At 34.7% G+C, this 23075-nt stretch overlaps 1 protein-coding gene across 3 annotated transcripts in view; it reads right to left on the minus strand.

Annotated features, from left to right (window-relative positions):
• TNKS (tankyrase) overlaps nucleotides 1–23075 on the minus strand; it is a 234000-nt gene that overhangs the window by 160346 nt on the left and 50579 nt on the right. For all 3 annotated transcript variants that reach the window (XM_063668510.1, XM_054497579.2, XM_054497580.2), the window contains exon 3: nucleotides 10394–10489. In XM_063668510.1, coding sequence (XP_063524580.1) covers nucleotides 10394–10489 — 96 coding nt within the window. The remainder of the gene's footprint in view (nucleotides 1–10393; nucleotides 10490–23075) is intronic.

The raw sequence follows: 23075 nt of genomic DNA on the forward strand, positions 1-23075 counted from the left end.
TCAATGATACCATCAACCAACAGAATCTATTAATAACAGGCATTTATAGAACACTCCATCCAAAAACATCAGAAAATACATTCTCTTCACATGCCCATGGAACATTTACAAAAATAGTCCATGTCCTGAGCCATGAACTTTGTCCTACCTTTGTCCAAATAAAGATTTAAAAATCAAAAAAATTGAAATCATACAGAGTATTGTTCAAGCACAATGGAATCAAACTAGAAAGTAACATGAGAAAGGTAGCAGAAAAATCTACAAACAGAATCTAAACAACCATACTCTAAATAGTCTGTGGGTTAAAGAGGAAATCTCAAGAGAAATTTAAAAACATACAAAATTTAACTGAATGAACATGAAAATGGAACAAATCAAAATGTGTGAATCACAGCAAAAGCAGTACTTAAAAGAAAAGTTATAACATTAAATACATACATTAGGAAAAAGGGGAAAAAAGGTCAATTTTCTAAGCTCCTACCTCAAAAACCCAGAAAAAGAGCAAAATGAGGCCAAAATAAGCAGAAAAAGGAAATAATAAAAAAGAAAAATCAACAATATTGAAAACAGAAAAAGAATTTAAAAAAACAATGAAATAAAGAATCGGTTATTTGAAAAGATCAATAAAATTGACAAAGAAAAGGAGAAAACACAAATTACCAATATCAGGAATGAAACGGGATTATTACTACAGACCCTGCAGGCACCAAACATCTGATAAAAACAAACTAAAAACAACTCTATGCACAAATTTAACAACTTAGATGAAACTGACCAATTCCTTGAAAGACATAAATAACAGACTCACACAAGAAGAAATAAATAACCCAATTAGTTTTAGACCTACTTAAAATTGAATCAAATAATAATAATAAAATTATTAGGCCCAAATGGTTTCACTAGTGAATTCTACCAAACATTTAAGGAGAAATACAGTTGGCCCTATGTATCTGTGGGTTCTGCGTTTATGGATTCAAGCAACTACAGATTTAAATAGTAATAATACAAATAAAAATATAGTATAACAAAACTACTTATACAGCCCTGACTTTGTATTAGTTATTATAACTAAAGATGATTTAAAGTATATGGGAGGCTATGCCTCCACAGGTTATACTATGTAACTTTTTATAAGGGATTTGAACATCTGCATCTTCAGGGGATCCTGGAACCAGTACCCCTGAGGACACCTAGGGCCAAATGTATTACTAACACATTACAGTCTCTTCCAGAAAATAAAAGGAAAACTAACTCATTCTATAAGGCCAGGTTTATCCTAATTAAAAAAAACTAGATAAAGATATTATAAGTAAAGTACAAAACAATATCTATGTATTTCTATGATAGAAATGTCCCATATCTTGACTGCATCAATGTCAACATCCTGGCTGTGATGTTATACTACAGTTCTGCAAGGTGTTACCACTAGGGGAAACTAGGAAAAGGGTACAAGGGACTTCTTTTTATTATTTCTTACAATTGCGTGGGAACTTACAATTATGTCAAAATAGAAGTTTAATAAAAATCTTAAAGAATAGAGCTAGTAACCATTACGATAGCAAAGCATTAATGAATTCTAATGTCACATGTGCTACTTTAAGAAAGCAAATATTAACAGTAATTTATTATATTTTAAAGAACCATTTAAAATACCAATTTGGTTGTAGTTGAAGTTCTAATCCAAATTGCAATACAAATGCTATAGAGTTGCTATAATTTACTAGGGAAAATGACAGCTGCGCTCAGAGTATACACTAACAAGTTATCATGCTTCACAAATATGTCACTTTTGATGAGTTAAAAGATCATGCTGATTTTAATGATGTAAGCCTGGTGGCTTTAATTACACAAAAAGATTCATTGGAAGGACTTGAAGTACTAGAGTGCCGAGATTATCCAAACAGAAAGTTAGTTGTTTTTTGTTTTTTTTTTTCCTTTTTTCTTGAGACGATGTCTCTTGTTCTGTCACCCAGACTGGAGTACAGTGGCACGATCTTGGTTCACTGCAACTTCCGCCTCCCGGGTTCAAGCAATTCTCCAGCCTCATCCTCCGGAGTGGCTGGGATTACAGGTGCCCGCCACCACACCCAGCTAAATTTTGTGTTTTTGGTAGAGACGGGGTTTCACCATGTTGGCCAGGCTGGTCTTGAACTCCTGGCCTCAAGTGATCTGCCTGCCTTGGCCTCCCAAAGTGCTGGGATTACAGGCATGAGCCACAGCACCCAGCCCAGAAAGTTAGCTTCTATTCCCTCCCACTCCATAAACAACATACCTCATTTTATTGCACTTTGCAGATAAACATTTTTTACAAATTGAAGGTTTGTGGCAACCTTGCATCCAGCAAGTCTATTGGCACCATTTTTCTAACAGCATGTGCTCACTTCGTTAGCATTTCTTAGCAATAAAGAATTTTTAATTAAGGTAGTACTTTTTTTAGACATAATGCTACTGCACACTACATAGTCTGAACACAACTTTCAAATGCACTAGGAAACCAAAAAAAAAAAAGTGTGTTTCACTTTATGGCAATATTTGCTTCTTTATAGTGGTCTGAAACCAAATCTGCATTATCTCTGAGGTATGCCTGTACACAGGTTACTATCTGTAACTAACTTAAGGTCTATTTACATTATTTGATCTGCCTTTTACCTATGAATAGCTCAAACACTTTAAATACTACATCTTTCCTTCCAGAGTCTAGTTGTTTTAAGTTTCAAATGAATGTTCATCAACCCTAGTGACTAGAGAGCAAAGACTGAAGATCATTTATGATATTCCCCATTATCTGCATTTTCCCTTTCCATGGTTTCAGTTACCCCCAGTCAACCACAGTCTGAAAATAGGTGAATACAGTACAATTAGATATTGTGAGACAGAGAGAGACCACATTGACATAACTCTCATTATAGTTTATCAATATAACTGTTCTATTTTATTATTGGTATTGTTGTTAATCTCTTACTGTGCCTAATTTATGAATTAAACTTTATTACAGGTATGTACATATAGGAAAAACCATAGTCTGTACAGGGTTCAGTACTATCTGTGGTTTCAGATATCCACTGGGGGTCTTGGAACGTATCCCCACAGATAAGGGAAGGTTACTATGCAAAGTTCAAAAAATCAATTTATTACCAAATTAATCCATTTTATTATAATAATATGATGATGAATCTTACTGGCAATATTAGGTAACTTGTCTTTCAAAAGGAATAATCTTTAATCTAAAAAAAGAACATTATATTAACAGACTAGATTTAAGCCCTGGAGTTTATATTTAGGGGCCACTCTAATTTTATCTTTATTTTAGGCCATGCCATGTCCTTCCAAATGAACAAACAGGTAAAAAGTCTGATTCTGCACATATAAGAGCACTCATTGATCCTAGAGCCAAACTGCTTGAATTCAAATTCCTATAATTTCCCTTGATGGTTCTGTGAACTTAGAAGTAACAACCTCTCCATCTGTAAAAACGAGTATCTATTTCTATGAGTATCTACTTCATAGCTTCATTGTGAGGATTTAACGCCCTTGAAACAGCACCTGGATCAAAGGAGGATTCAGGAGGTGTCAGCTATTATTATTGTCACTGTATTTTACGTAACGCTAACTTGTTTGCTTGCTGCAAGAATCTAAACATTCAATATGAACTATGAAACAAATACCTGCTGCTAATTAAAAAAAAAAGAAACTAGCTTAGCTGTTTCTTCACGGTACAAACAACACTTGAAAATTGAAATTAATCCCTTATGTCAGATATAATCTTTTCTAAAAGGTATGAGTTTTACATTCTTCTCCTAAATTGTCTTCATATTTTAAAAATTTCAAAAAAGTCTTTCAACCACTTTTAATAGCAAACTTTAAATTTTCCTACTCATGTCCAAAATTATACAAGATTAAACTATTCATATAATTTTCTTAGTCAAGAAATTAACATTTTAACATATACTTAAAATGAGTATTCATATTGTTTTGTTTCAGCAGTAACGCCTTTTAACTTCCTTTGCTGTAATACTAAAGGCAATCTTTTAAAATCAGAAATTCATCTTAATATAAAAATAATTTCCCCTAATAAAATTCAGATAGATAAATATGCAACTTTTCTTAATAAGTAAGGTAAGGTTTATTTCTGCTTGTAGTTTATTTTCTAGGATGCAGTCTATATAATTAGACTTTCTAATAACTGATAAGTAATTCTTTAAGTTCAGATTAACAGCATGAGAAAAATAATCATATAGTCTGACAGGAAAACATGTAATACACATGGTATTCAATATGCCAGGCTATAGTATAGCTAATGTGCAAAACAGCAAAGTAACAGAACAATGGCCAAAAGAAAAAAACAAAAATAAGCCTGTAATCCCAGCACTTAGGGAGGCTGAGGTGGGTGGATCACCTGAGGTCAGGAGTTCGAGACCAGCCTGACCAACATGGTGAAACCCCGTCTCTACTAAAAATACAAAATTAGCTGAGCGTGGTGGCACATGCCTGTAATCCCAGCTACTTGGGAGACTGAGAGGCAGGAGAATCGCTTGAACCCAGGAGATGGAGGTTGCGGTGAGCCGAGATTGCACCATTGTACTCCAGCCTGGGCAACAGGAGTGAAACTCCGTCTCAAAAAAAAAAAAAAAAAGCAAAAATAAGGCCTCTGCATGTCTGATGTGACAGCTGCAGGCAGCTTCATCTTTCCAGAATTTGAATGTTCTCAATCATAAGAGCCATCTGAGAAATCTGTTGATAAAAACTCAGTAAACCTCATCCATCTTACCAATTAAAACATTTTTAAAATGCACTTATGTTTTAAGAAATGTATATGACTATATGCAATTCAAAACTATTTTTAGGAAGCTAAAAATGTATTAAAACTATTGGCATAAAATGTCAAATAATTAATGGTTAATGAGTATTTATATGACCTGGAAAATATGCTGCCCCCAATTATCAGTAATCAGACCTTAGACATATTTATTTGATTGATCATTTTACGTATTCTTTTGAGTCCTGGGGATAAAGAAGTAAACGAGACAGACAGAAGTCCAAACCCTTGTGATGCTTTCATTCTACTGGGATAAACAAAACAACACAATGCAATGCCAGATACCAATAAATCCATGAAGGAAATCAAGTAGGCTAATGGCACCAGGGACAAGAAGCCTTCTTTGAGGAGTAGACGTTTGAACTAGAGATTTAACTGATGAACTGGGGAAGTGTTCCAGTTTCAGTAAATAGCTTATGTTAGCCCAGACACAGAATAAGGTGTCATCTGTTTGAGGGGCAGCAAGCAGCCAGCTGTAGCTGAAGCAAACAGACCAAGAGAGAATACAGTAGAAGACAAGATCAGAGAAATGCAAGGCAGGAGCCAGATCAGGACAGGCCACTGTTAAAGAATCTGAATTTTATTCAGAGGCTATGGGAATATACTAAAGAATTTTCTGATTATAGAGCTGATTTATGCTTTAGTAAGACCATTCTAGCTGCCGTGAGGAGAACTGAGCGAAGTTTAAGTATTGGCAGAGAGATCCATTATGAGGCTACCGCTGTTGTGAAACAGAGGATGAAGGTGTGGCCCAGGGCTAAAGCAGTGAAGATGGTGAGAAACGGTCAGATTGAGGATTTGAAAGTATGGTAGACCTAAATTACTGATAGGTTGGATACAAAGTGTGAGGCAAAGAAAGGAGTCCTGGCCGGGCACGGTGGCTCACACCTGCACTTTGGGAGGCCAAGGAGGGCGGATCACGAGGTCAGGAGATCGAGACCATCCTGGCCAACGTGGTGAAACTCCATCTATACTAAAAATACAAAAATTAGCCGGGCATGGTGGTGCCTGCCTATAGTCCCAGCTACTTGGGAGGCTGAGGCAGGAGAATCGTTTGAACCCGGGAGGCAGAGGTTGAAGTGAGCCAAGATAGCGCCACTGCACTCCAACCTGCCGACAGAGCGAGACTCCGTCTCAAAAAAAAAGGAAAGAGTTCCAAATTTTCGCTTCAGCAAAATCTAGTAGTCAAAGCTAGGTGGTCAGGGTACAGATCATTTTTAAGTCCTCACTGGTTATGCTAAAGATGTTGGTCTTATCTGAAAGGCAGCAGGAGGCAGTCAGTAGAAAAAAAAAAAAGCAAAGGATTTCAGATACATTTTGCTGACTTACTAAGCCAGTCTCAGCAAGAACACACCAGACACCTCAATATTGCTGGTGGCCTGAGCCACAGCTGATTCCTTATAGAGAGACTGGAGGCTACCCATCAATCATAGATTTGGATTTCCACAGAAGTGCAATGAATCCAGGTTAAAGCTAATTTATTCTTGAGACACCTGAATGCAAATATATCCTCCTTCCCCATCCCCTTAACCCTAAATACACTAGGAAAATACTAGGATCAACCATCTTAGCAATGCTGTGACCATCTAAATTCACTCACTTTACATCCCCATCATCCTTGGTCCTGACAACGACAAACATTCCTTTGGTTATCTATCCTTTTCCAAAATCTCAGTCTCAATCTGCTCTTACCTCTATTTTTATTGAATTTTCCACTGCTCCCTCTATCCTTTCCACTCTGCCCAGAGAATCTCCTTCACATAATTAACAAAGACCCTACTTTCTAGCCCTCTTCAACAAACATTCCCTTTGTCAACCACCTTTAACTTAAATGTGGATCTCCCATAATACCACATGCAGTGCAGCCTTTTTAAAAAGGAAAGCTCCTCATTTTCCAAAGCTTCCTTACTTCAAAGTCAAGAACAGAGGTATCTACCATGTCCATGGATGCTAAGACTGAATCTGATGAAGCACACTTCCAACAGAATTGATTAAATGACTCTAAATTCACAAGGAAGAATAAAGACGGAAAACAACCTACCTAAATGTGAAACACTAGGGAATTCAGTCAAAAAACTAAAATATACTCATAGGAGGGTACTATGAAAAGCACTTAATGCCTTTGGGAACATTTATGTAACTAAATTTGAAAAATATATATTATTAAATATATATATTTTAATATATTAAATTTATATATATTTAATATATTTATATATTTAATAATATATATTTATATTATATTATATATTATTTAATATATATTATTTAATTATATATATGTTTATATATTATATATATTATTATATATTTTATAATTATATATAATTAAATAATATAATTATATATTATTTAATATATAATATAATATAAATATATATTATTGAATATATAAAATAAATTTGAAAAATATATATTATTAAGCAGTTTATAACGTATTAGGCTGATTTGATTAAAGAGAAATAAGAGTGTGGGATACTCACAGAAGAAAAGGTTATAAATAAAGTACACCAAAATGTTATCTCTTAGTAGCAAAATTACAAATGATTTTTCTTTTTCATCCTTTTCCTGTTTCTCTCAATTTCCAAATGAATGTATTTCTTTTACAATCAGAAAGAAAAGGCCAAATTTATGTTACTTTAAAAAATTTATAATCAAAACACACAAAAACTGCTCTTCAATAACATTTACATAGGCTGTTTTTGACTTTTCATACCCTTGTTTAAAATAAAAAATGAACAAACAAAAAACCTAAATACCTCCAAGTCCTTCAGTTTATCGACCAGAACTTCAGTCATTAGCAGAAAAACAAAAGAAAGCCCTCAAGATTTCTTCTAAGCCTATCATTCACTTACACAGTAATTCAGCAAAGAGGATGATGAGTCTCTCTGAGTAAGTCTTCTCATTTAAATACCCAAGTGTACTATCCAAAACCAATGGCTACATGCTAGGGTCCCTTAATTACAAAATTAAGGGTACACTGTTGCTTTGTACAGCTTTATTAAAAAACATGCATTCTTATGTGTAAGATGGTATTAGTCACATATTTGTAAATGTTCTATAAAAAGAGACTGTCAGGCAGACAGGTCACCTGAGGTCAGGAGTTCGAGATCAGCCTGGCCAACATGGTGAAACCTCGTCTCTACTAAAAATACAAAAATTAGCCAGACGTGGTGGCACATGCCTGTAGTCCCAGCTACTTGGGAGGCTGAGGCAGAAGAATCGCTTGAACCCAAGAGGCGGAGGTTGCAGTGAGCTGAGATCGTGCCACTGAACTCTAGCCTGGGCAACAGAGCAAAACTCCATTTAAAAAAAAAAAAAAAAAAGAGAGAGAGTGTCACTTTGTTAATTGCCTTTAAGGAAAACACATAAATACTTGTACACAGTTTAGGCTAATGCACAAAAGTAATAACATGAAACAATGAGATACTGGAAAGAGATTTGCAGCAAGTAAATTCCCAAAGAAAAAATATTTAAGAAGGAAAATTTCACTCTCAAGGTAAGTAACGGTACTACAATTGCATCTGGCATAAAAATAAAGAATGACATGTTACTCAGAATGATCTCTAATAACTCTAAGGCATTCCTTTCAAAAGAAACCCTTTTAAAAAAAATTAATGTTTAATCTTTTAAATTTAGCTCTGGAAATAATTATTTCACCATAATTCCACTGGAAAGAATTACTTATTAGAGAACCTGTATGGGCAGAAAAACATTTTGGAATACATTTCACCTAAGTGTTATTTCACTGCATTATATAGCATGAATGTAGAAATAGAACTGGTTTATATTTCAACAAAATTAACCATATTACTAGACTTTTCCTTTTAAATCACATCTGAAAAGCTGTAAATCATTTCCAAAAAAGTAGATATTCTTGAAAAGAACAATTAATAAAATCAGTATTATGACCAAGAATTTCATATCTTCCTATCTAAGCAAAGTACAGTGTTAGATGGCTTTCAAGTCAATTTTAGTAGATGTGATATCTGTCCTCCAGGAATCTTGTGTCTCCACAAGTGATTGTTCCAAAGCTCTTTCCCAAACTAACAACATCCAATATAATCTCCCCTGAAATTCATTACAAATTAGGATATAGTTTCTTGTTAATAACTTATATTAAATTTTACTTTTTAAAAAAGTGAAAGTAGATCTAAAAGCATTGTTGCATTAAATGTATCTGACAAATGGACAAAGCGGGTGTTGAGAGTTGGAGAGAAGGAAAGGTCAGAGGGAGGACATTTAGATATAGAAAGAGTCTTGCTCAGCACTCATAACCTACCCCTGTTACTATGCACTGTATTTCTCCTTTGGTCAGAGACCACTCTAAAGCTGCTATTGTTGCCCAGGGCTTTGTTAAGAGACTGAAAGGCTGTAGAATCTGAGCAGGCCCGAGGCTATGTATTTTAATTTCACTACTTAAAATTATATATTTATACTTAAATTTCTTATCTACACTAATTTAAGTAGGTTTATTACTCTAGTGTATGTTACTGTTATTCAGCAACTAAATACACTAATCTTTGATTGAGAAAAATCATATTACTCTGAGCAATAATTATATTAATTTTAGCACAGTGCAAAGTTGTTTTTCTATGCAGAGTAATTAAGCAAAATTCCATAGATTTTCAAAGCTTTCTGTACATAAACGTTTTCCCTTCACCTCAGTATTTTTGCTAAATTTTCACACCATGGACTCTAAACTTAAACAAGAACAAAAGATTTATTTTCTTCGACCATGGGCAAATTTAAAAGGTAGTTAAAAGTCATTTACTTTCACATAACCTAAAACAAAACTGTTAGCACTGCAGTGACAGAGGCTCATTACGAAGGTCAGTTAAGTAAAAGAGGGCAAAGGCAGCAGGCCTCAGATGCTAAGAATAAAAACAAAAATAGATCCAATGCGGCATTTTGAGAATGAAGATCAATGAAAACACTTAGAGCACTATTTTCTATATTGTTATGAGAGACCTTTCCCATTCTAGCATTTCCTCTTTGCTGGTTCTTGGCATTTGCTTTAATAAAACTAAAACTTAAGCCACAAATTTGCAATATTTGAAAATAATAAATGCCTCAGTTAAAAATAACTTAGCTATCATGGTAAAAGTGAAAACATATGATTAAAGTATAAACGGGGTGGCAAGGGAGAGGCAGCGGCATATTTTATTTAACTATCGATCCAAGAAATAAGGCAGCAGGCAGCAGGTTGTCTTTCCTATCAAAACTACTTTTATAGTAATATAAATGCCCTTGCTTGCTCAACAGTAAAGGTCTTAAACAACTGAGAGGATGAGATACAGAAAAATTATGATATAAACCATAAAAATGACTAAAATATGAGTAAAAGATGTTATGATTTAATGCTATCATTCTAGGTAGACCAACAATCTTACTGCTTATGCTAATGACAGCATAGCAATTAATGAGACAGCTATCAAATCAATAATATAGTAGATAATGGCAGATATATTTGCTTAGCTTCATCAGTGAAAAGAAAAATTCAGCATAACAAGATTTTATAAAATCAAGTAAGGAGTTACACAGATATAATCATTCGGTAGCTCTCTGTGCTCTTACCTGTAAGGACAGCTTTTGCTGAAGGATCTGCCAGGTCCAGGGCTGATTTCCCATCAGTGTTCCGAATGTTTGGATCAGCTCCGTGCTGCAGCAGCACTGTGCAGGGAAAGCAGAAACAATATCTTACCTCGGGGATACAGAGATTATTTACTGTTAAGTGTCGTCTCGGCATGGTGTAGGCATAAACATACATTGCACAAATTTTTTCTCTTTCAAGAAAAAAAAAAAAAAGAAAAAAAGCACTGCAGCAAAGGAGCCTCTCTAGAGTGAAATGAAGTTGGCAACTTATGGTACAGTATTATCACATGACTTAACATCATAAACATGAAACTAGAAAAATCTTGCAATGTAGAGTTTTGGTTTGCCTCCTTCAAGCAGCAGTACGGGAAGCTATGTGCTCGCTGGCTCACACTGTGAAATATGCTAACTGTGAACCTGCCCTCTCTTTACTACCACTGTAGCTGTTTGTTGCTGTCGCTGCTTTACTGCTGAATTTCCAAACGCTTCCTCTCCTCAGAAGAGTTATAATACTGTGCAAGCCTTTTAGTGGCTCACCACTTGCACATGAAACTCACCATAACATACTGGCTTGCTTCCAAGAAGTTTAACAGACATAGTAATGCGTGTAACCCTGGTCCCCTGGAGTGGAGCTGCAAAAAGGAACTGCCTCCTATACTCATTCTTTCCATCAAAAATGTTTAGAAACAGAAACTCAGTCACTATAATATATCCTAAGGCATGAATGTAATGCCTGCCATAATGGGTAAAAAGTAGCTACTGAGAATTCTTAAATATGGAGGTTCCTACAAAAGAGAAAATCACTGTGCAAGTAAAATCCAGATATATTAATCCAAAACATTTATCAGCCACATCTGGTATGTGGTGTGTATACGTAGGGAGCGTGGAGAGGGCAGGAGAGGAGGAGACTGTTGCTGTAATACTACCCAAACAATGATTAAATAAATGAATGTATAAAAAGTTGTTCCAGTAAGTAAAATTCAATTGTAAGTTATGAGGCACTACCGTTGATGAGTCCCAAATTTTCATTCATTCATGACAGTTCCATGCTAAAGCACATACATTCTTTAGCAATATTTGGAAGGTAATACTCACACATTACCAAGCAGTAAGTCCTTCTGTTTACAAAGCTCTTCCTTTTCCTTTAATGCATTAACCATAAAATCAGTGGCTTTGTTATAATGGACAAACAACAGCCTTATCCAGAACTAGGACACAGCTGCCAGGAAGGTGAGCCTGTACATCTCACACATTACATTTTGGGGAGTTTCAGACTTGGGACAATAAAAACCAGCTATGGCTTGAGAAGATGCAGTGAGATCTTACAAAGCCTTTCTGTATTATTTCCTATGTGAATGCAAACAATGAACATAATTGTTTTCCAGATGTTTATAAACTGATTCAAGAGTCAGTAGAATAAAACAGTGAGTGCCACAATATCAAAGTGTAGTTACTCTTTCATCATAATGGGTACAGCTATTGTAGCAACATGTTTTTTAATTCCAGGAAGAAATTCTAACGTGAAGATTTGGCTTATAAAAGGTCTTTATCATAAAGCAGACTCAAGTATCAAATGCAAGCTGATAACTATCTCTAACTTTATTTAGTTGCTGAGTGATCACATGCAAAGGGGAAGAAAACAGAAGAAATAATAGCTACCATGAAAAGCAGAGTTTAACTGCATACTTCAGGAACTTCAGAATCTGCTTTAAACAAGAAGTAAAGGAATATTTTCATCTGAGTTTGACAATTATATGATGGGAGCTTTCATTTTGTAGTTTTTAATGAGTGCTAGAAGTAAAACACTGAAAAAGTCTGACTGTTTCTCCAAAGTCACCTAAAACTTCAATCCTTCTTGTTTTGACCAGTATTTTAACTATTATACCTTGCCCATTTTACAACAGAAATCTGCCATTACAGTTTAGTTGTAGTTTTGCTGTACTTTAGGTGACATTAAAAGAAGTAAACATTTACTTGAATTAGATGTTTTCTAAATATGTTTGGGCCATGCCTATCTCTTTCATTAGACCTGAACACAGACACATCTACAGCAAAGTAATGCAGCAACAGTAAAGAAGCAGCTGAATTTTCTAAACCAGATGCTGATAACAAAATTCACATTAGAAAATATTTAACCATATTTCATTCATCACATATGAATTAAAAATTAAAAACTCAGTAAAGTTAAGACTTTTAGGAGAAGGTATCTAACCCCTCATTAGATCAGCAGGGGTCTAAACTTATCCAGCTTTCATACAAGGTTACAAGATTGCCAGGAGGACTGAATTAGAACATAAAGTGGCATGCAAAGGTGCTGGGCAGGGAGCATAACAATCCCCATCAGCTCACCATAATATTTAAAGCACATATTAAAATGTGTACTCTCAACTCTACCAGTGACGACTAATTCCATGCTTTGCTCTAAGGCAGGGGTCAGCTAACTTTTTCTGTAATAGGCCTGATAGTAAATATTTTAGTCTTTACAGACTATTTGGTCTCTGTCTCAACTGTAGCTGAGAATAACACAAGTTTGAACTGCATCAGTCCACATATATGCAGATTTTTTTCAGTAAAAGTTACACTGAGTGTGCCTGTCTCTGCCACCCCTGAGACAGCAAGAACAACCACTCCTCATCCTCCTTCTCAGCCCACTCAATGTGAAGATGATGAGGATGAAGATCTTTATGGAGATCCACTTCCACTCAATGAATAGTAAATACATTTTATCTTCCTTGTGATTTTCTTAAAAATGTTTTCTTTTCTCTAGCTTGCTTTACTGTAAGAATACAATATATAATACATATAACACACAAAATATGTGTTAATTGACTGTTTATGTTATCAATAAGGCTTCTGGTCAATAGTAGGCTATTAATTTTGTGGGAGAAAGTTACATTCGAATTTTAAACTGCACGTTGTTCAACGGTCCTAACCCCTGCATTGTTCAAGGGTACTCATTCCTCCCCTTGACTCTACCATTACAGTGCGAAAGCAGCCACAGATAATATTTAAATGAATGAGCATGGCTGCATTCCAATAAAATCTTACTTAAGGACTTTTAAACTTAAATTTTATAAAATTTATAAAATATTCTTTTGATTTTTTAAAAAACCATTAAAAAATATATAAACAATTCTTAGCTTGCAAGCCATACAAAAACAAGAGATAGGCTGGGCTTGGCCTACGGACCATTTTGCTGACCCCTGACCCTGGGCAGTGCTATATAAATGTGGTCTGTGCTATACAAAGCATATTATACAAAGTTCCATTCCCAGGTCTATGCTATACAAAGCATATTATACTAAATTCCATTCCCAGAACTGTTTATAATCCATCTACATTGAGATAAGAACCGAAACTGAAGGTATTTAGAACTATGTCTGTTGTTTCAAAATTACCTTCTCCAGTACTTCTTTTTATTTATATTTTACAAAATTATTGGTCTGTCACGCATTGGGGAAAAAAGAAAACCCAGTTCTCTACCATAGACAATTTGAGAAGCACTGAGCCAGGGCACACAAGAAATTCTCTGGGCCTCAGTTCTCACGACTTTTAAAATAAAGGGGCTAAACTTGATAAGGTGATCTCTACATATTTTAGGAGCGGTCTCAAATCTCTGATAATGCTTTTAAAGTTATAGCCAAAGACTTGAAGCATTAAGATCTAAAATATTCAAAAAATAAAAATAAAAAACAGCTGCTTCAAATAGAATCTCTTCTCCCACCCTCTGAATCAAAATGAAAAAAATAATAATAGAAAGGTTTTCATTTATCTTAACTCTTTAAAAAGAACAAACAAAACTAAAAGTTGAGACCAGGAGCGCTGAAGGTTGTCAGATACATTCTTAAATGTCCCAAACTGTAATATTCCCCAAGCAATTTCTCAAATAGAATTTCATCCTAAAGTGCCTTCAAATCTGATCCTTCACACTGTTCTCTATGGGGATTTATGTGGGACTATTTTCTAATACCAGAAGAATGGCACATACGTGAGGCAAAGGTAACAACAGTTTCCAAGAATGCCACACTGTACTCAAAGTGGTGTCATCTAAGACTCAATTCTGGATGCTTCAAAATTTGTTTTCAACATTCTGAGCCATTAAAGAGAATAATAAAATGTGACTATTAACACAAAATAAAATTAGAAATTCATCTTGTAAAATCAATATGCATTGATAGCACACTAATATAAAACAGATTTTTCTTAAAAAGTAGCACATTGCTTGATGATACAGTGTCATATTATTTTTAAAAAGTAGCACAAATACCTGAAGCAAAGTTCCCGAAATACATCAACAATGTACAAAGTAAGGTTTGAAAGAAAAAGAAGGAAACTAAAATCTGAGTAACATTCAGTACATAAATTCAAGGGTACTATGGCCATTCACAAAGCCCCCTATACTATCTTTAACCACTGGGACATTATCAAACCTCAAATTCCAGAGAGTAGGTGATTTCTAATCGTTTTACTAATGCATCTCAGCTCTATTCATCTCCTTCCGAGGTAAGAGGGGCGGAGAAAATGTAGCAGCTGGCATAACAAGACAGTTAAAACTAAATTAGGGTCACAAAATTCAAACATCATTTTCATATGAGCTATGGCAAGAAGGACACACGATTTTCCCATTTCTGGTACAGGCATTCAGCCACGGGGAGCCAAATTTAGCACGTATTACTCTAGCTATGTTGTTTCATTTCATGGTTTAAAACTATTAAAGTTAAGCATTTGCATAATTATTGCAAATAAAAACAAAATATTTCTACATTTATACAAAGACTCATTCTGTTAAATTCCTAGAAAATTACAAAGTGCTATTATAATAAATTGTGTTTAACTGCGGGCATTATTAACTGATTTTAAAAGACAGAAGACATAGAAACAATGTGAATTTTCCAAGCTAAAAATGTAGCAAGCTTTTTAGAGTAAATTATCAGAAGATGATTTAGGAAGTTTTTACTTTAAAATTATAAGCATCTAACGCTTTAAGAGTAAAGAGATATACATTTATTAGACTGAGTTTCAAAAACAGGATTACATAAAGGACCAAGTTCCTTGAATTTTTTAAGCAAAGAAAATGTTTAATTTTATAGAATATCAAAGGACTAAATTTTCACTATAGTACAGCCTTCAATGTATAAGACTCTTTACCAATACACATGAGCTTTAAGAGACAAACTATTTTTATAAACTGAAACATGATAGATCCTTGTGTTTATACACAATTTCTTCTACACAAACATGTATGTTAAAATGGTATAATATTATATAATGGCATAAGTTATGCCATTATATTATACAGTATACATTATATCATATATAGTATGCTACAGTATATCTTATACAGTAATAATACAGTATATATTTATATATTATAGATTTTTTAAAAACTCTTTTATCTTTTCATCCAAAATACACGTTACTTATTATAGCATAAAAGTAGTCAAGCTAATGTATTTTATTTTTCAAATTATCTGAAGTTGATTTACCACTAACAGTAACTACGAAAATTCAAGGCGGGGCGCAGTGGCTCATGCCTGTAATCCCAGCACTTTGGGAGGCTGAGGTGAGCGGATCACGAGGTCAGGAGATCGAGACCACCCTGGCTAACAAGGTGAAACCCCATCTCTACTAAAAATATAAAAAATTAGCCAGGCGTGGTGGCGGGCACCTGTAGTTCCAGCTACTCGGGAGGCTGAGGCAGGAGAATGGCGTGAACCCGGGAGGTGGAGCTTGCAGTGAGCCGAGATCATGCCACCGCACTCCAGCCTGGGCGACAGAGCGAGACTCCATTTCAAAAAGAAAAAAAAGAAAAAAAGAAAATTCAAGTAACCAGTGCTATCCCTATATAGGATGGCTTACTGAATTTAAGTTAGAATTTAAATGGCACAATTTTCTGTTTTCAGTAATGGCAGAGTAGCTTATTTAAATCTACCCTTAGCTGTAAACAATGAACAGAACTAGATTTAAAACAAAAACAAAAACACAACTTCTAAAATCATCTATGAGCTAACAAGACAAAGAATTACCAGCTGAAAACTGAAGCAAAGGAAATCTAGAGGGTAAACATGTATGGAAGCTGTCATTGTTCTGAAGGCAATTATTGATCAAGAAAAATAAAATCTGTCATTTCAATGTCTCATGGAATCAGGGGAAGAGCAATAGAAGCCCAGAGCTCCCCAAAAGTAAGGACTATTACGAGACTGTTCCCCACAAAAGGGTGATACCTCAGGATGAGGATAAAGTAGATGTGAACTGGTCCTAGTACAGAATTATAGCTCTGGTTGGAAACTTTGGGTGTTTGTGATATCTAAAGCCTTGAATTTTATTTAAGGTGGCCCCAGATTGGCAGTAACTCCTATAAAGAAACAGTTAGTAAAATGTCCAGTGCACAGCCAAGATAATGAGGCACATAAATAATCTAAAATGCAAAACCTACAACTAGCAGAAATAGACAACTCAAGAACAGACCCATAGAAACTTCAGATATCAGAGGTACAAGACACATATTACAAAAAGAACAATGCTTATTGTGTTTAATAAAATAAAAGACAAGCTGAAAGATCTAAAAAAGATGAAACTATAAAAAATAATACGGCAAATTTATAAAAGAATTAAACAGAACTTTTAGAAATAAAAATATAACAATAAAAATTTTAAATGAAACTTTAGTTTCCAGCCATAATGGAATAACTGGTATCAGACTAGCTTTCCCTCTCTGACATAACCAATTATGAAATTGGAGAAAACAGATGAAGCAACTAACTGCAGGCAGTAGCCAGCTGCAGTTGTAAACTGTGATCCCTGAAAGAAGAGAAACTCACAAGATGGGTACCATAATCACCCAACTCTCTGCCTAACACAATTTGCCAACCACCTAAACACAACAAGAGTCAAAGCACAACATGGTGGTTACACTGAACTGAGAAGACAGAAATCCAAACTCAGGGCAGAAGAATTGGCTGGAGTCTGCAGGATGGGAAACTAGAGAAGAGGGATCTGTGCAGAGAGCAGGCCCCAGATGTCTGTGCAGGAGTCCCCAGGGATCACATGGCTGGACTGGGCTGTACCTGTGCAGGACAAAACCCCTGAGGCTTATTTGGCAATAGCTGCTAGGGACTGAGAGCACAACAAAGTGAGTAGAGGTCACAAGGTGCTACAGAAAGAGCGGTGCTGAAAGAAATTGGAATTCTGGCCTTGAGAAAGTAAAGAGAACCTAAAATCGTCGTTAACACACCTGACGCACCTTAGCATCAGCGTTAGTTATGAATAAGCACCATGACCTAGAACAGAGAGCTGGGATCTACAAAGTCAAAACTACTTTTATAATAACATTAAGATATTATTCCCTTGTTTCGTTGTATTAACATTTGCACTGATGGTGCAACAGAGGATAAAACTACTGATAACACAAGCTGAGCATGGTGTCTCATGCCTATAGTCCCAGCACTTTGGGAGGCTGAGGTGGAAGAATTGCTTAAGCCTAGGAGTTTAAGACCAGCCTGGGCAACACAGGGAGACCTGGTCTTTTCAAAAAGTAAAAAAATGAGCCAGGCGTGATGGCACACACCTGTGGTCCCGGCTATTCGTGGGGCTCAAGTGGGAGGATCGCTTGAGCCTCAGGAGGTGAAGGCTGCAGTGAGCCATGATCACACCACTGCACTCCAACTTGGATGACAATGTGAAACCCTGTCTTAAAACTAAAATAACACAAATCAAGGCAGTGTCATCAACATCTATTAGTGATTATTACATTCTTCACTATAAAACATATATGCAGTCAAAAAAAAAGGAGGGTTTCACATTAGAATGCCCCTGACAAAGCAGTAAAATTACTGCATTTTATTAAATATTGACCATTAGATTTCTTTAAAATATTCTCTGTGAAGAATTAGAAAGTATTTATAAAGGGCTCCCAAATTCATAGACTTTTCTGCTGACATGGATATAAAATAACAAATTTAATTATTTTATATAGTATAATACAACATGTTAACAAGTTAGGCCTCACTTAGGAAACGAGTATTTTTGATACGACAAATGGAAATCATTACAAAATCATACATAGGTACATAGGCAAAGATGCTTTCCAAGTGTAAGATGACCAATGGATTGTGATGTTACAGAGTGCAAAAGGTTTTCTGACATGGTTTCAGATTCCACATTGCAGCTAACCACTAAGAAACTACCATTTGTCCAGTTTGCATGTGGAATCAAAGAAGAATATCCACAATTACTGGAAAGGTTATTGATATACTCTTCCCTTTTCTAACTATAAATGTAGATCTTCTTCAGATATTTCAACCCCAAAAAGCCTATCAGAAAAGACTGCACACACAAGCAGCTAAGAGAATCCTGCTGTCTTCAATTAAGTCAAATATTAACAACATTTGCATAAATGTATAATGATTCCACTCTTAGGACTATTTTTTGTTTTGGAAAACAATTTTTCAAAAAATGTTACTCACGCTAACATGCAGTAAGTTTGTTATTTGCTAAATGAAATAATTTTTTAAACTTCTTTTTTAATTAATATCTAATACAATATGCATCACCCCCATTAAAGCTCTGTGGAAACTCAATAATTTTTAAGAATGCAAAAAGAGACTAAACATTTGAGACCTTGTCCCCTAGAATAAGCCCTAGTCTAGACACATAATACTAATAAAGCCCAAAACCGAGGCAAAACAAGGTCTGCAGAAGAGACAATCTTAAAGAAACATGGGAAACACCTTGGGCTTTCCACAGATCTGCATTAACAAAGCTTAAAAACCAAACCTCCATAAGTTAAGGGTGATTTTAAACCAGCAATGAGGTGATCTGCTAAAACAAGAATAAAAATTATTCAGAGGAAGATAATAAATATCACAGAGTGACTACCATGTCCACTATTGAATAAAAAGTTATTAAACATATAAAGAGAAAGAAAAATGTGATCTGGTCAAGAAAAAACACTAAAAATCATACCAGGATAGCCCAGATGTGTTAGGGTCAGTTAGCAAAGACCTCAAAGCATCAATTATAAAAAATTTCAAAGACTTAAAGAAAATAAATTCCAAGAATTAAAGGAAAGTATGGTCTTAAGAAGTGAAACATAGACACTCTGATAATCAAGTGGCAAATTGTGGAACTAAAAAGTTGAAGGACTCACACTACCTAATTTCAACATTTATCATAAAGCTCTAGTAATCAAGACAGTGCAGTACTAGAATAAGAATAGATAATAGATATAATAGGACTTCTGCAATTATTGGAGTTGCAAGTTAAACTAGCTACTTTGTGTTATGAAGCATAACTTCCAATTGAAAAACTATGTTATTCAGACTTGGGTATTTAAACCAACAGAACAGAAGACAGCTCATAAATAAACCAACATATAGGGAGTCAACTGACTTTTCAACAAAGGAAGCACAGTAATTCAATGGTGGAAAAAGAGCCTATTCAACAAATCATGCTGAAACAACGGATTCTCTATATAGAAAAGAAAAAAAAACACAAAATAACTCTTACTGTACGCCACACAAACACATTAACACGAAGTGGACTACAGACTTAACATAAAAGCTAAAACAATAAAATCTGTTAAACAAAACACGAAAGAAAAATCTTCATGACCTCGGGATGTAAAGATTTCTTAGGAGAAAAAGAAACTAAGCCTTAAAAGAAAATACCAATAAACTGTGTTTTATCAAAATTAAGAACTTCTGTTCTTCAAAAGTTACCATTAAGAACATGAAAGGGCAAAACACAATCTAGAAGAAAATATTTGCAACACATATGTAAGATAAAGAACTCTTCTAGATTAGAGAAAGAACTTCTACAAATCAATCATTAAAAGGCAAACAATACAACTTGAAAAATGAGCAAGAGACTAGGGCATTTCACAAAAGAAGATATATAGATTACTAGTAAGTCCATGAAAAGATGCTCAACATTATTAGTCAACAGAAAAATACAAACTAAAAAGACTGGCAATACCAAGTGTTAATGAGGAGATTCTAAACTGGAACTCTAATACATTACTTGTGGGCATTACAAATGAATGGTTTAACCATTTTGGAAATCAGTTTAGCAGTTCCTTATATAGCTAAATATACACTACTGTATGTCCTAGCATACATACTTAGTCTTAAGTATTTACTCAAAAGGAAACAAATAAACCAAAAACCCATGTGTCCACACAAAAGACGTGCATGTGAATGATCATATGTTTATTTGTAATAGTCAAACATTGAAAAAAATCTGAAGCAAACTGTAGCTCAGTCATACAACAGAATACTACTCAGCAATAAAAAGAAACAAACTTTCGTTTCATACAACAGGGATGAAATCTCCAAAACTTCAAAACATGATGAGCAAAAGAAGCCAGACACACAAGAACATATTTCTAGAATAGAAAATTAATCTATAATGTCAGAAAATAGATCATCGTTGACTGGGGATGGCTGACAAGAAGAAAAACTGACTGCAGATGGGCACCAGACAACTTTTTGGAGTAAACAAAACTGTTCTATTATTTTGATTAGAGTCGTAGTTGTATGCGTATACACATTTGTCAAACCTCATTAAAATGTATACACAAAATATATTCATTTTATTTCATTACTTCAAACTTAATAAAGTTGATTTTTATGTTATATGAAACTAATATTTTAAAAGCTTTATAGAGGGTCTGTCTATGATTAGAAACAGCTAAAGAGAAAATTGCTGAACTGGAAAATATGACAACCAGTATTTCCAAGACTGAAGTACTGAAGTATACAGAGGAAAAAGAGAGTAGGATGGATAAAAGACGGAAACTAAAAGGCCTAACATGCTGCAATTAGTCTTAGAAGAAAAGAAAAAATAAAAATAAAAATAAAAAATATATATACATACACACATATATGTATGTATTTACAGAGCTAATGACACAGATTTTCCTAGAACTAATAGAAGACCTCAATCTACAGGTTCAAGAAGCACCAACAGGATAAATTCATTAATCATTTAGAAAAACAGTTTTTCACATATAAATTAGGAACAACAACTATAAGAGGGTAGCTGACTCAAGAGAAAGCACGCAAGTTAAGAAATTAATGCTATATAAACTACACTGAAGAAAGATAATTTTAGTGAGCCTAGCTTAACATACGTTATATATGTTATGCAGATACTTAATTACAATTCCATTTCCTTTGAATTATATTTAATTCTACTTCCAACTTGCAAAAAGCAATTATTTTGCAGCTGTAAAAACCCCATATTCCTATTCTTGGAATAGATTTAAGTTTGGTGATATCAATTAAATTATGTTATACTGTTTAAAATATTTTAAATAAATGGCAAGAGTGAAGTAGATACACTCAAAGGTTTTGTACATACAGTAGTATATGTACAAAAGGTAATAAAACAGGGATGAAATCTCTAAAACTTCAAAACATGATGAGCTCAATGTACAGTGAAATACTATATGTACACTGAGGTAATGTGCCTATAATGCATATATACTATCCTGCAACTGAGGCATAATCTATGTCTGATTAGCCAAATCAGAGAAACAAAAACAAATCAAAACTCTTTGATATAAATGTAGTACTTATTTTCATTTGCAAAATTTCACATTTTTAAAGTATTTTACTTCCTCTTTTTATTTCTTTTTAGAATCCTCTTCAATTATTAACATCTTTGTTTTTTTAACAGAAGAGTTTCACCTCTGAATAAACTACTCATTGAAGTTCTTTGAATTCTAGCATTCATAGGAAATGATCACTAACTGTGTATACCAGATTAAATTTGGGACACAAAAAGAGTGATGAGTTCTGTTCTCTCTTAATATCCTCGTGCTATTAAGTTTCTCTTGAGAACATAAGATAAACATTTCTTTGATGCACAATGGTGTCTTCAGCACTGAATGAGCAGTGACATTCACTTAATGAAGTAGGGTTCTTCTTTCAACTTAATTAATATCCTTTGGAGGAACCTATGAGAACCTCATCATATCATGTACAGCCTACTGTGCCTTACTCATAAAGCTCTTCTAAAATAGAGATTTAAGAACAGGTATTCTAGTATAATGAACAGGGAACTGAACTGGGTGTCAGGAGAAAAGTTCAGAAGTAATGGTTGTGTGGTCTTAGCCTGTTCTCCTTAGCAATAAAATGGTTAGTAATTTCCCAGTGTTCTAGAGTTATGCTGCCCAATATGGTAGCTACTAGCCACATGTGAGTATTGCACCCTTGAAATGTGACTAGAGAAACTGATGATCTGAATTTTTAGTTGCATTTTAAAAATCACAGTTAAGGTCAGGCATGGTGGCTCATGCCTGTAATCCCAGCACTCTGGGAGGCCGAGGCGGGCGGATCACTTGAGGTCAGGAGTCCTCAAGCCCAGCCTGGTCAACATGGTGAAAACCTGTGTCTACCCAAAATTAAAAAAGTAGCTGGGTGTGGTGGCGTGCACCTGTAATCCCAGCTACTTGGGAGCCTGAGGCAGAAGAATGGCTTCAAACTGGGAGACGGAGGTTGCAGTGAGCCAAGATCGCGCCACTGTACTCCAGCCTGGGCGATAAAGCGAGACTCCATCTCAAAAAAAAAAAAAAGTCATAGTTAAATTTAAAAATTGATAGTTGATTCAGTTATTGGTAAATGTTTAATATATTTAGGACACCTTGGGTATGTAAATCTAG

This window comes from Pongo pygmaeus, chromosome 7, assembly GCF_028885625.2.
Source record: "Pongo pygmaeus isolate AG05252 chromosome 7, NHGRI_mPonPyg2-v2.0_pri, whole genome shotgun sequence".
Lineage (NCBI taxonomy): Eukaryota > Metazoa > Chordata > Mammalia > Primates > Hominidae > Pongo > Pongo pygmaeus.